Source organism: Vulpes vulpes, chromosome 4 (genome assembly GCF_048418805.1).
Source record: "Vulpes vulpes isolate BD-2025 chromosome 4, VulVul3, whole genome shotgun sequence".
Classification (NCBI taxonomy): Eukaryota; Metazoa; Chordata; class Mammalia; order Carnivora; family Canidae; genus Vulpes; species Vulpes vulpes.
The window spans coordinates 37,117,730-37,133,133 of NC_132783.1; the positions used below are offsets into that span (position 1 = coordinate 37,117,730).

The 15,404-nt window shown below is 44.7% G+C and overlaps 1 protein-coding gene across 1 annotated transcript in view; it reads right to left on the reverse strand.

The window, feature by feature from the left end:
* Positions 1-15,404, reverse strand: part of HADH (hydroxyacyl-CoA dehydrogenase) — a 44,691-nt gene that overhangs the window by 11,735 nt on the left and 17,552 nt on the right. The window contains exons 2-4 of the mRNA XM_026017592.2: positions 10,358-10,486; positions 7,344-7,501; positions 3,356-3,482 (exon numbers count right to left, since the gene is read on the reverse strand). Of these exons, the coding sequence (XP_025873377.1) occupies positions 3,356-3,482; positions 7,344-7,501; positions 10,358-10,486 (414 nt within the window). The remainder of the gene's footprint in view (positions 1-3,355; positions 3,483-7,343; positions 7,502-10,357; positions 10,487-15,404) is intronic.

Here is a 15,404-nt window from a genome sequence, read left to right on the forward strand (position 1 = left end):
GAATTAGCAAACAACTGCAACACAACGATTCAAGAAAACACTGATGTGAAAGTGTCTACACAGAAGGTGGCAAAAATCATCTGCTTCAGAATACAAGGATCTCAAGCCAGAAACAAAGAGCTGACCAAAATGTCCACTTTAAGACAGTGAGGTACTACAAAATGTATAAGATCAAGGCTTAAAAAATAAACGTGTAAAAAATAAAATAAAAATAAAAAATAAACGTGTATGTGTGGAAGAGAGTTTTATAGGCCTTGTCCCCAAGACAGACTGGGGTTCAAATATCCATCACACCACTTACTGGCACAGTGATCCTGGGCACGGTTCTTGAAACTGAAATGACACTGAATTCACTCCCTCCACCTCAAAGAACCGAGGTGAGGGGACAGTCAAATTAGATTAGGAGGTAAAGCATTAAGTGCAGCTCCTAGGAGGTGTACAGTGCTCGGTAAATGCTGTCTTTTCTTACTGTTTTACTTGGTATTGTTAATTTATTTCATGGAAGTAACTGGATGTCTACTGACTGTGACAACACCCCTTCAAGTACTCTGCCTGGAGTGCCAGCTTCCCCTAGTCTAGATGAGGAGAATGTGTCCCAGGAAAACAGAGTGATTTGCCCAAGTCACAGGTCTTCTGAACATTTTGATGAGTATCCCTCCCATACTCCACCCTCTCCCACACAGATTCCCTAGAGCCCACCAGCTCCCTTTGCACCAGAACAGGCTTATCCCACAGAAGAAGGTTTTAATTTCCAGCACACCTGCCAGGCACCTGGGGAAGGCTCCTGGCAGCCCTCTGGACCCATGGTGCAAGCATGCAGGCAAGAGTACAGCTGCTCCCCGCTCCCCCATGGTGGCCCACTGGCACTCCAGGAGGTCATCTCCCCCACCCCCACCTGGCAGTCAGCCCCCAGGACACATTTAGAGAATTCAGCGGTCAAGAACTAGATTTTGGTAAATAGAGACCCAGGTGAATTTGAACTTAAGTGTATCTATAACTTAAATGCCAATTAAGGAACTTCAATGAGAGTCAAAGCAAACTGGCTTGGCTTTCCCATTAGACTCTTCATATGAGATTAGACAACTCAATCAACCCCTGTGCCTCACTCTCTACTATGAAACAGGGATAATGATACTTGATATATCCTCCACCTTGTAAGAGGTCTGTGTGGCTTAATAAGCTAGTAGTGTCTGTGCAGGATGAAAGGTGCTATATAAATGAAGAGAATTATTACCATCCATCTTTTAATGTGATCACAATTCGGGGTGTGTGGTATAATACTAAGGGAAGTGAATGAGCAGCACAGAAAAAGGCACCACAAACATGGGGATGAGGAATGGGATGAGATAGACCAGAAACTACTCTGCAAACACCATAAATCTAACAGCAGTCCAAGGGTTATCCAAAAGGAAGTATAAAAAGGTCTCCAATAGAACCCCACAGGTTAAACTAGAACAAAGGCTGCTAATTATAAAGTTTCAAGTATAATTTGTTGATTTAAAGGAGTCAGCAGTAAAGATTTTTTTAAACAGAAGGATGCACATTTATTCATCCACTTAACAAACAGCAACATACTACAGATACTCTGTTTATGGTTCCAATATAGTCTGAAAAAATACATCTACACATATGTGTGAGTCTTGTCCCAAGTAAGGAGAGCTGCTCAATTTAGGATATGATTTATTTTTGTGCTCACCACCAGCGACACATATGTGAACACCTAAAAATAAAAACTGAATAAAGAGCACTTTTTTTAGAAAACATTTTCTAGGGACGCCTGGGTGACTCAGTGGTTGAGCGTCTGCCTTTGGCTCAGGGCGTGATCCCAGGTCCAAGGATCCAGTCCCACATCAGGCTCCCTCCAGGGAGCCTGCTTCTCCCTCTGCCTCTCTCTGTGTCTCTCATGAATAAATAAATAAATCTTAAAAAAAACATTTTCTACAGAATAGTAAATTTGCTAAGCATTAGCTGTTAACCAACATGCTACATTTCCAAAAACATAAGATATTAGATAAACACAGTTGAAAACAACATTAGAGTTTGAAGTGAATCTATACAATGTGTCTTTATCTCCAAAATACTGGTACCTGACACAGTAACTAAGGAAAGTGACTAGTCCTCAAGCACTGAAATTTTGAAAATTCCATTCCACTTCTTTACTCTTTTTTGCCTAAGGATAAATGCAGTTTTTTTTATTCCTTGCACCACCACCCCCCTTCATTCCTCAATATCTTCAAAAACATCCTTAGGAAGGGAGAGAACATTGGAAGAGGCTGAAGAGCAATCTTAGCAGAATAAATAAATTCCTATCGCAGGTCAGAGCTGTCTTTGAAAGGAAACTAAGGAAATGCAGTCATAATTAAAGTGGAGGCAAATGCTTATGGGAAGGGGAGGTGCCTAGGGCGTGTGAGATGAAGGATGGAAAAGGCTGGCAGGAGAAGGCACCAGTGGAGAAAGCAAACCCTGGGACTCTCCCAGGGAGTCCTGGCCAATCCCCGGAGGTCTGCTTGGCTCCACATCCCCCACACTTCGCACGGCAGTAACTCTTCAACCCCAGAATAAATGCTACTTTAATAACAGCTGCTCCTCAGACCCTGTAATTAGCCCCGTGTAAAAGGCAAGTTGCCACATTTCAGGTGCAAATTGTCTATGTGACTCGTCTCTCTGTACCCAAGTCTCCAAGCAAGCAGAAGCAACCCAAAGAAGATCACTGGGAGCCCACTCCCCTCCGTCTCAAGGGTCTGCGCTCAGGAGGTTCAGGCTATAGGGAGCTGCTTTAATAGTTGGGATGAGAACACAAGGGAAATGTGCCTCATCTGGGGACAATAAATACTAAGGCCCTGTGACCTGAGCCAGAAATCAACCCAGCAATGCTGGACAAGGGGGTACAGTGGCTCCTATGTAAAACCAGGCTGATAAAACTCCACTTACAGCCTAGAGCAAACTGACCTCACTGAGACAGTATAAACGTGTGGCTCTGCCCTCTGTGGTCTCATCAGCCAGTGGTCTGCACTGCTGTCTTCCTACTCAGGTGCCTCTTCTCTGCACTGCCCATCACATACGGCACAAATACATAAATGACATTCCACAAAGTTAGCAGCCCTCCTGGACATCACTGGTCAGACCACTGGGCTGTGAAGAGACAAAGTACAAAGGCCTTCCTAGATCTCAGGTGCTTTCTTCTGGCTCTCAAAGGACAGAGAAATGCTGTGGCCTGAGAAATGCTAGCCCAAAGACAACCTTCCACCCTCCTGTTAAAATCCACCCAAAGCAATCCCCAGCACAAAGGGTATGACTCAGGGAGCAGGACTGGGAAAGTTGGCAGGGCAAGCAGGCACACGCAACACCCGCTGACCTCCACAAGCTTCATCAAGGGCACTGGGTTGAAGAAATGGAGTCCGGCGAATCGGTCCTGTCTTGTGGTAGCATTGGCTATGTTGGTGATCTGCAGAGAGGAAGTGTTGCTGGCAAAGATGGTGTGTCTGTGGAGAGAAAGATGGTGAACTCATGGAAACAAACAGGACTATTCTGGATGCGATGCACAAGGCCATGGCCTAGCATCCAGATCTGTCGTCTTGACTCCTAAAGGAAGTGAGGGAAAAGAGATCTTCACACAAGAAGCTGAAATCAAGTGACTAGTTTCATTTAAAGTTTGAAATTTTGGGCAGCCTGGGTGGCTCAGTGGTTTAGCACTGCCTTCAGCCCAGGGCATGATCCCAGAGATCCAGGATCGAGTCCCACATCGGGTTCCCTGCATGGAGCCTGCTTCTCTTTCTGCCTGTGTCTCTGCCCCTCTCTCTCCGTGTGTGTCTCTATGAATAAATAAATAAAATCCTTAAAAAATAAAGTTTGAAATTTTAAATTAGGTAATTTAAACTCACCTGTTTCAAAGGCATATTTAATCCTACCAGTCTTTCATTTATTTTCAGGAGCAACATTTCTCCATTTTTATTAGTTGATTTTCATGGTATGTGGGGGAAAACGGAGGCTGCTACTTAGTCTATCTCAGTCACAAAATGAAACCCTAAGTGAGCACGGATTAATGAAGGAAAGGATGCACCACAGACCCTCAAAGTTAACAAGAGACCTAAGTCATTGAGATCTTTTCCCCTCAAGTGAAAAGCCTTAATTTTCACTAAATGGGAATTAAACTGAAGACAGAAGAAAGCCAACATGGTCCAGAAACAGTTTCAAGGTTGCACAGGTAGATCTGGGGAAGGAAGGATACATGTACATGGTATCTTGATAGTTCAAGATAGTCTGCTTATAAGATATCCCAAAAAAGCAGGGGTGCCTGGGTGGCTCAGCTGGTTGAGCATCCAACTCTTGATTTCGGCTCCGATCATGATCTCAGCGTCCTGCAATGGAGCCCCACATCCAAGTTAAGATTCTTTCTCTCCCTGTCTGTTGCTCCCCACCCTATTCACTCTCTCAAAGGAAAAGAAAAGAAAAGAAAAAAGAAAAGAAAAGAAAAGGAAAGAAAAGAAAAGAAAAGAAAAGAAAAGAAAAGAAAAGAAAAGAAAAGAAAAGAGGAAAGAAGGAAGGAAGGTATCTCCTTAAAAAAGAAGTACCATCTTTTTTTGTGTACATAATATTTATTTTTCAAAATCTGTATTGACTGAAAACAAATTCAATTTTTAAAGAGCACAGGAAAGTGGGGTGCCAAAGGCATTACAGGCACAAAGACAAGCAAGACTTCTAGGCTTTCCTATAGCGCCACCTTGTGGGTTCACATACATAAAACAGCCTAATGCTAATTAGAACCATACTGGCCGGATCAGTGCAGGAAGGGGAGTGGTCCCTTACTGACCAGATTTGGGGGTTCTAGCTTACCCAAAAGGCAATACTACAATCTGCCTGAAGTCAGGGGTGAGTGGGAGAAAAAAACACAAGTGAGGATGACATAAGCCCTGTTCGGATGCACACCACAGACCACAGCAGCAGGGCCATGGGGCTGCCCCAAGGCTGTGCTGGCAGGGGCTGTTAGACTCATAATGTGGTACCTTTCAATAGAGAACAACTGAAGGGTGACTTGCATGCAGAAAGGAGATATGCAGGCACACCAGAGAGCACATTTCATTAAAGGACATCAAAGCCCAGTCCTGAGCGTCTCCAGTCCAAGGCACTCCCAGTATACATGTTAGCAGAAGGGGCAAGATGCTCCTCACAGACCTCTACCTCCCCCTCTCCCAGTCAGCTGGGCTGGCTCTGCACCCAACAGCTCTCGCACTGCCTTCTTCCCACACAAACACAATGTTTGTTGTGACATATTAAACCTACTGGGTTGCCTTATCTTCCATGAAAAAGTACACTCACACGTTTTCCTTGGAACACTGGACTCTTGGACAGTCTTTGGTTCTTCCCTTTCTGACACTCAGGTACCCAAAACACTACTTTCTTCAATGTACTAACAGACAATCGACAGCACAAACATAGTGATCATCAGCAACGTCCCCAAGCCTTAGTGTGGAGAACTCAAGCGAGGCTGGCAGGGAGTGTGGTAGACAGGAGAGGAGAAGGACAGGACCCAGCTGGCGCTCACTGTGGACCTGGGCCAAGCTCTTTGTGTGCCTTCCTCAGACTGCAGCTAGGAGAGTTGTGTTCCTTTCCAGGGTGTCAGGGCTGCCGTCAGGAACATGGCCACTAGCCTAACGTACGCTCCTCTCTTGTTGCAGGAGTCACTACAGAACGTAACAGTCAAGGATATCTCAGTGGAGCTACTTAAACAAACGAAACACAAAACTTAGTAGGTGTGCAATAAAGGTGGTGGTCTAAAATGAACACAAGAGTATAGAGAAGGGACAGCTGATGGCCAGAAGCAAGGTCACATCTATGGTGTGCCCTTTCCCGTGTCACATCTGTGTGACATAAGCCTGCCTGAAAGTGCCTAGTACAGTACCTGACACACAGGAGGCCCTCAGGAGATGGAGCCAAATTAAATTAACATCCTAAACAACTATGTAAATAGATACCGCTACCCCTATTCTGCAGAGATCACTAGGGGAACTAGTCTTGAGAGAGTTAGAGCTGGGAAGGTCTTGGAAATTATTCACTCCTAAGTGCTCATTCCAATTAGAGGGGAAAAAAACTGAGGGCCAAAAAGGCTTCATGACTAAGGACAGAGAGGGAAGAGGTGGGGACATGGCCCCAGGCCATCTGACTTTCCCCTAACAGTCCTTGCATTACTCACACTGACACGAGGGCAGTCAGACCTGCTACTGTCACTAAGGAATGACCAACATTTTAATAAAGGCCAATTTACTTGACTAAACCTCTCCTGGGGTGGAGGGTGCTGTTATTATTTCTGAGGGCTCCCTGCTCACTGGGGAGCCAATATCCGTACCAAAGAGTTTTCTGTTTCTGCAGTCCCTAAATGTCAACATAAAGAGCATAAGCACAGTCATCAGCAGAGTGACATACAGGTGACAGACGGGTCTCCTCTTTTGTCAGGGACAGGGCTTCTCCAGACACCAGGCCATACATCTATGAGGGCTGACATTCCAGCAGGCTGGCAGGCAAGTGTCCCTCTTCAGCCACTCACTGCTCACTGGCTGCCTAAGAATTACTTCTGTCATATAATCTTATTCTGACTCAGTTCTAACCAAGAAGGGTGAAGTGTGGCTAATGGCTAACCAAGCCCCAAGGAGAGCACGAATAAATCAACCAGGTGTCACAACTGCCAAAAGCCCAAAGTCAAATACAAAGGAAGGCTTGGGACTCTGTGACCAAAAACTCGCTGCTGCTCATTGGCACAGCCAGTCCTGAGCCCCAGTCACCCGTATGCCTAACCTACGTGGGGCTGACTCTCCCCTCCCAGCTTTTGCCAGGAAGCCTGGAAGGAACTCAATGCTCCTGTATTGCTCCCAAGTGTTTTGACTTAATCCAGCTACAGCTCAAAACAGGATAACAAAGGGACTTTGTGTAGACAGGAAGGCACTCCCTTCAATGGCACCACTCTGTATGTTCCACTCAAACTACTCTGAGGTTCCTCTGCAGACATCTGAGGACATGCCCAAGCCTCTTCATCCTCTGGCCTGGGAAAGCCCATGGTCCAGACATTGCAAGGGACAGAAAACTGTCCCTGAGAGGACCCTCCGTTTTACTGTGGGAAATTCCACCCTCATTTGGGGACAAGAATCAGATGAAGGCGGCCCAAGCCTTGGGAAGCAGTCTGGGAGCGGGTGGATGGAGAACAGGGGAAATGGTGTCAGATCTTCTGAAAACAGCTTTAGGGGAGCAGAAAGAGAAGTGGGCTTGGTGTCAAAAGACTCCCTCCCGGGAGGAAAGCCCAAGCCCAGGGATGGAGCCCTCAGACCCAGCAAGAACACCCAAGGGTCACGTACTCAGAGGCAAATTTGTCCAGCCTCTTGAAGAGCTCGTTTTTCGCCTTCAGATTCTCCACGATGGCCTCCACCACCAGGTCCGTGCTATGGACTACGGATGCCGCGTCTGTGCTGGTCGATATGCTGCTCAGGGTCTTCTCCACAAATTCATCGCCCGCCTAACGGTGGAAGGAAGAAGAGAGCACTCACTGGACCCACCGGACAACAGTGCATGATCTGCTGCTAAGGCAGAAGGAGAGAGGAGGGTGAGGACAGGCGAACATGTCCCACATGGAACCCAGAGCGCCCAAAAATTCTGAGAAATAAAACTCCCCACATATCTGCTTAGGGACGATGGCATCTCACATACTTCTAGACACGAGGGCAAGAATCAACTGGGAACATCCCAAATGCTGGTTAACAATTCACTGCCGTGTACAGGCCATAATCCTTCACGGTCTCTGTCAGCTCGGCTCCAGTTACTACAGGGTCCTCTTGAGGCACCTGTCTGGGCCTGCAATCTATCTGCCATCTCCATGCACAGCTGCAGGAAATACGTCCTGAGATGTGACCTTCCGGCAAAGAGTAAAAGCTTAGTTCACAGCACCACTCAGTCTGAGAAGTGGTGCTAACTATTCTTCTCTACTAGAGGCGGACAAGAGCTGAGTTAAGGGCAAGAGAGGGTGAGAGCACTGGACTTCGGGGTCATTCTGCAAGAAGTAATCGCCCATCACGGGCCAGCTACGGGGCTTGCAAAAACACATCACACACAGCCTCTGCTCACAGAGAGCTCGCAGTCCCACCTCCATCTGACCTGTGACCCCAGGTTTCCACAAATAGACCTCAGGGCAAAAGACAGCATCTCTATCAACTGCCATTTTATCTCAAATGGAATCTGTGCCTGGGTCATCAAAAAGGTCATCATCAGGAAAGGCAGACAAAACCATCATGGAATAAAACAACTCCTAGAGCTGTTCAGCAGAAATATACTGTAACATGAGAGGGCAGTTTAGATTTTCTGTTGGCTGTGCAATAAAAACTGAACAGGTAAAATTCATTTTATATAATCCAATCCATCTAAGGCATTACAATTTTAGCATGTAATCAATATAAAAAGCATTGAAATATTTTATATTCTTTTCTCAAGTCTCTGAATTCTGGTGTCTGCTTTGCAAGCACAGCATACCTTGATTCACACTAGCCCCATAACACACGCCCCACAGCCGCTTGTAGCTAGCAGCCGCCGTGCTGGTTGGTGCAGAGCCAGTGCTTAAGGCTTGTCAACCAGAGCAAGCTGGAGCTCACACGTCCCTCCCTCCACCCACATCCCCGGCCAGAGATAAGAAACACCGAGAGAGGACACTCCTGAGGAGTCCCTCGTCAGGAGGTGGGCATCTTGAGCACGGGCACTATTTTTTATTTATTTTTTATCCTCAGGGCCTGTGCCCAAAGGGGAAAAGCAGCAGAAGTTTGCAGAGCAAACAAATGAAAAATGCAGATTACCTGGGTTCAGACTCACTCTGTCTTCCGCTCCAAACAACAGCCCAGGGCTCTTAAAAATCTCACCTGCCTGGACCCTCATCACAAAATGCCCTACCTCAGGTCCCCCTATTATTAAGAATATGGGGGGACAGGTGACAGAGATGTTAATGTGCCTGTGAAGGAGAGGGTAAAAATTAGCTCCACTCCTGCCCCTTTAATTTTTGAACAATGACTACATATTAAGAAAATACAAGTCAAAACTACAGTGAGATACCATGTCACCCTGATGATGGGCTATTATTATGAAAGAAAAAAAAAAAAGAAAGAAAGAAAGAAAACAGCAAGTGTTGGCCAGGATGTGGAGAAATAGGAACCTTCATACACTACTTGTAGGAATGTTAAATGGTTTAGCCACTATGGAAGACAGTTTGGTGGTTCCTCAAAAGCCAAACACAAGACTGTCATGACCCAGCAATTCTACTTCTAGTATATACAAGAAAGAACTGAAGGAGGAGTAGACAGACAGTATATCAACACTCACTGCAGCATTATTCACAATGGCCAAAAAGTGAGAACCCAAGTGTCACTGACAGATGAATGGCTAAACAAAATGTGGTTGGATACATACAATGGAATATTATTCAAGCCGGAAGAATGAAGTTCTGATGCATGCTATAAACTGGATGAACCCTGAAGACAGTACAACAAATGAAATTAATCAGTCACAAAAGGACAAATAGCTTGAGTCCACTTATATGAGGTCCCTACAAAAGGCAAATTCAGAGACAGAAAGTAGATTTGAGGTTACCAGGGGTTGGGAGGAGGAGGGAATGAGGAGTTACTGCTTAATGTGTATAGCGTTTCTCTTTAGAAAAATGAAAAAGTTTCGTAAAGAGTGGTGATGGCTGCACAATAGTGTGAATGTAAGGAGATCAATCTTAAGCAACTTTAACAAGGTGGCAAAGGTAAACCACAATTCCCCTGGTTGACTTCCTCAGTATTTCGAATTAAACATGAAGGTCCAATGAGAAAGGGTCAGTAAACCAGAGTTCCCCACCTTCTAGACATTCCTCAAGCTCTCATATCCCCTCTGCTGGTGGGGAGTGAGAATGACACTCTGTATTCTCTGGTAACTACATTACCAATGCCTGTAAGATATTATCTAAGCAATCAGAATTTTCTATCTAAATGCAATGTTTATTGTATCATTCTCTTTTTAATGTGTAAGTACCAAAATTCTCTTCCTATTTCTGCTCTCTTCTATCAGTATGACAAAACAGGTGATCTTCAATCCCAAATTCTCAGGGGACAGAATGAGTTTACTACCCGCAGAAACTTTCTCCCTGCTTCAAAACCTACCCAACAATATGGTTATTTACTTCTCCTGTTTTGTACTCAGTTCCTCACAGAACATTCAGGGATTATGTTATTTATACTGGTCTAAAGTTATGGGAAAATGAGCTTTACTCAACAAATTGAAAAAGCAAGCAAAGGCCACCAAGAGTGTTATGTTTGGAGGACTGCTCTTGAGGTCACATAAAACAAAAAATTACCTTGGGGTTTTCTGCAAACTTCTTCTTGGCCACTCTCCTAAGGCTTTCCTCAATCCCCTTCTTAGATTTTGCCAGTATGTCCTCTGTCTGGTCCACCAACACTACTGTGTGGCCAGTTGCTGCAGCAACCTAGAGTAAAGAAAGAAAAAGGAAACATAAAAGTTAAAAAAAAAAAAAATAGAGTTTTGTATTTCATACAAACTCTGCCTCTATTCTCTTTAAAATACCAAGTAAACATAATAAGCCAACATCAACTGAACAAACACTATTTGCCAGGCAAATAGTGCTCTAGAGCCTTTATACGGAAGACAAATTCTCAAAAACACCTTATAAGGTTAAGTATGTGCACCATCATCACACAACAGGTAGGCAGCAGAGCTGGGATCTGAATCAAGGCTTTGAAGGCCACACTAGAACTACTCTCCAACTGTCCAACAAGGGAGCCACCAGCCACCTGTGGCTATTTAAATTAACGGAAATTGAATAAAATTAAAAATTCAGTTCCTTGGTTGCACAAGCCATATTCCAAAGTGCTCAACGGCCCATTCAGAGAGCACCTATCCCCCACCCACCATCTTTTTTCCTTAAAACTGGAGCATCCTGTGCAGCTTGACTGCTTAGTTCATCTCTTCTGTAATCCCTAAACCAGTAATAGGCAAGACGATGATGATGGCAAAAAGATTCCGAGGACCAGGACACCTGCAGGACTCAGTCGGTTAGGCATTGGACTCTTGGTTTTGGGTCAGGTCATGATCATGAGACTGAGCCCGCCATGTAAGGCTCTGTGTGGAGTCAGCCTAAGATTCTCCCTCTCCCTCTCCCCTTGCTCATGTGTGCACTAACTGGCGCAAATATTACTATTATTACTCTCAAATAAATTAATTTTTTAAAAAAAGATTCCAAGGACTATTTAGTGACACAACTCCCATGAACATAGGTTGTTGGTGATCAGCCAATTTAGAAGAGCAATTCCCCAACCTACCTTGGCTGAAATTCTGAGGGTACATTTAATGCAGGTGCCCGAAGTTCACCTGAAGCCAGCTTAGTTTAGCCACATGTAGTGACAAGTCAATCCCTTTTTCATCACAATTTGCCAACATCTTTGGCAAGGACTGTGGAATACACTGTGTGGCTAAAAGTAGGTCACTGGGTTACATTACAGGTAGGCATTAAACTCAGTTCAAGCCATAAGTAAGAAGACAGACGTGGCCTACCACAAACATAAGTATACAGGATGCCAGCACAATTGAGATGCCGCTCAGGGTCCAAGAAGACCCCCACAGAACCAAGGCTCTAAAATTTCTGTTGATCAACAGCACACAGGAGATGAACAGGTTGGCTGAAATGAATCTACCCAGAGATGACAGTAAGAAAACAGTTCTAGACCACTGTTGTGATGCAAGATTTTTGAAACCAGGCAACCAAAATTCCAAACTGAAAACCAGAGACAAAAAAGTAACAGAAGAACAAAACTCAAAGGCAAAGAGGTCCAAACCCCTGAGCCAAGACTTCCAAAGAACACTTGTAAAAGCGGTAAGATGGGGTTTACGTGGAAGCTAATTACAACAGCACCTCTGGGTTCAGCCTGAGAAAGCTTCCTACTGAGGCTTCAAGTCTGAGCCTGTGGAACCTGTGGGCAGGAGAATCAATACCGCCAGTGCCCCAGAGCCTGCCTGGAAACCAAGACAAGAGAGCACCACGCGAGGACAGGAAGATCTGCTAAGCACAGCTGGGTAACGAGAATCATTTTGATAAAAGGACAGAGGCATCCAGTGAACTTGCCTGGCTGGCAGAAACACAGGCTGCAGGCAGGCAGCGTGGCCCACGTAAAGCACCCATCAATCCAGAGCAGGCTTTCTCCCAGAGTAACAGCAGACTGAGGCTCATCTTGCCAACACCTCAAGTCACGTGGCACAAATTTGAACCCCTCATTAATTCAGAGTGAAAAAAAAGCAAGAGCAAAATTTAGAAACTCTGCAGAAAAAGCGACACAACAGGCCCAAGACTGTTATCTTTAGAAAGGCCCCGGGCCTTTGCAGAGTTTCCATCCTTCCCTGACAAGAAGGGCTCGCTGGACCTGAGACTGCTTAGGGTCTGCGGTTTTTGCTGAACACCTACCTGCTTTCCTTCTAGGGGTCAGGAATTCTGCTATGTGCCAGGCAGAGAGTACCTGTGTGACCAGCCCCAGTAACAACCCAGGGACCTGGGTCTCTGATGAGCACCCCTGGAAGAGGTTTCACATGTGCCATGACAACCTGTTGCTGGAGGAACCAAGTGTGTCCTGTGTGACTGCACAGGGAGAGGACTCTGGAAGCTTGCCCCTGCTTTCCTCCAGACTTTGCCCCTTGCACAGTTCTCTCTGTTGTTTTTGTTTTGTATCCTTTTGCTGAAATAAACTGTAGCCAAGAGTATAATGATATGCTGGGTCCTGAGACTAACTCCCCAAACCTGGAGGAGTGGGGGCATTTGGTGGAGGAACCGGACACAGAAACTAAGACAACAAATCTCAAATCCCAGATGCAGCTGGAGATGAAAGTAAATTACTTTGAGGCAGGCACCCTGGGGAGCAACAGCTGAGGGTAGATGTGATGACCACTGATGGGGCACCTTTCTTGCAAGGTGGGAATGAGCAGAGTACCAGCTTAGGGATCTCCCATTTTTTTTTTGGCTCCTCTGAGAGTTCCTGTGGAATGACACAAAGTCATTTTTACTTTGTCCCTCTCCGTCTCTGACCTAGATCATCCTTTGAATAGGCCAGAAAGGATTCCCAGATTTCTACCTGCCTAGGTCCTGGTCTACTTTCCCCCCCTCTTTACCTCCAGCAGGCATCACCCAGGCTTTTTTTGCTCCTCAAGGAGTTAGAGATAGCCATAAAGAAGTGGGGTGTGAGGGACAAGTGAGGGGCGATATTACCTTTTTTCCAGAAACCCACTTTCAAAGTTAGTATATCATGTTTGGTTGGGAGTCATGGGGCATTTTTGGTTATGTAACAGATAAGCCACAATGCTTTCCTTAGTTGACACTTGAACAGCTTGGGGTTAGGGGTGCTGACTCCTTCTGCCTCGCCCCCTGCACTATTGAAAATCCACAAACAACTTTTGACTCCCTCAAAACTTAACTACTGTTGACCACAGGCCTTACCACTAACAATCAATTAACACATATTTTGCGTGCTTCACGTATTATATACTGTATTCTTAAAATAAAGCAAGCTAATCAAAAGGACAATGTAGGGGATCCCTGGGTGGCGCAGCGGTTTGGCGCCTGCCTTTGGCCCAGGGCGCGATCCTGGAGACCCGGGATCGAGTCCCACGTCGGGCTCCCGGTGCGTGGAGCCTGCTTCTCCCTCTGCCTGTGTCTCTGCCTCTCTCTCTCACTGTGTGCCTATCATAAATAAAAATTAAAAAAAAAAAAAAAAGGACAATGTATTTACAATTCTGTAAAAAAATAGGGTTGCCTAGGTAGCTCAGTCAGTTAAGCATCCGACTCTTGATTTCAGCTTAGGTCATGATCTCACAGTAGAGACATAGGTAGAAAAGACATTCTTATTTAAACCCAAAGTGGATATGGTTAGGTCTGAATAAAGAAAATATAGGCAAAAAAGAGAAAATTAAATTCGCCTTGAAATATTTACTATTTTATGAAGCAGCTTTAGTGCAGGTCACAATTTGAGTAGAAACAAATTAACATTACAACATAACTTCAGGTGATTGCAAGTTATAGCAACATTTTCATTCTACCCACCTGCATAGAGCAACGCACCCTGATGTTCCAGTCCCTTGCAATCATTTATTGCACACATACCCTAAGGACACCAGGTCAGCAGTATCTTGAGGGCAACTTCAAGCCCTCTTTGTCTTTGCAACTCTAAGTGCCTGGCCCATAGTCAGCACTTCAATGTTTACTTTTTAAATAAATGAACCAAAAAACCAACAATATTAGATGCTTAATAAAATTTCCACATGATGAGTCCAATGTTCTTTGACCGTATTTATCTACTCTAAATGGGGTTGGTATTCATTCCTCTCAACTGCTGTTATGTCCAAATTGTTCAGCACTGAGATAGATTCAGGGTGCAAGCAGTCTATCCCCCTGCCCCCATGAATTCCAGGTCAGACCTGAAAAGCTGCACGACTCTGATCATCTCAATAAGCTGAGGCAGTCTTAAACATGGCTAGACAGACACAGGCCACTTAATAAAGGCCAGCTCGTTCTTTCTAAATTATTAATGCACCTGTCTTATTTCTCCTATGAGATCCCCGAGAGCTGGGAGAGCTTCCAGAAGTTAACAGTCTCTACCAACAATTATCAGAAAGAACAAAAGCCCTTAAAAAAAAAAAAAAAAAAAGGCCAAATGCAGCAAAATGAAGAGATGCAATGTACCAAGCATTTACTATGTGCCAGGCACATACTTTGCATTTTCCAACGTTATTTCTGATCAGTCCAACAACCCTGTTGAAGCAGACATCATCTCTGTTTTGTAAAAGAAGGAATTAGAGAGATTGAGTCACTTGGCCCAGTATCACTCAGCTGTTAAGCTGTGAAGCCAGAGTTCAAATTCCAAGGCTGCTTGGCTCCAGAAATTTTCTTGTAATCTAGTTAGAGGAGTACAAGGAATGCTGTCATATTTGCTGAGACAACCAGATTTCATGATACAATAATAATAGCATTTTACAAAAATTGCTTACTTTTTTGTATTCTCCTTCCCCCATGCCTTCTTTAGTAACTCTTATGGATTTGGTGACATCTATAAAAATTCCTCTTAAATAACATGTCAGTTCTTCCCCAAACTGGAGTCCTAATACACTTACGCAGTCCTTATGAAAATGGCAGCACAATTTCATTTTGTAGATGAGGTAAACTGGGGCTTAAAGAGGCTCAGTAACTTGTACACTATCCCATGGTTAGGGTTAAAAAGTGGTTTATTAATAACACACAGAAGCAGCCTTCAGTTCTATCAAATCACATTCCTATTCATGTAGGACATGTATTCATGACTGAATACAGTCATATTCACAGCAAAAATGACCGGATAAACAAGAACATC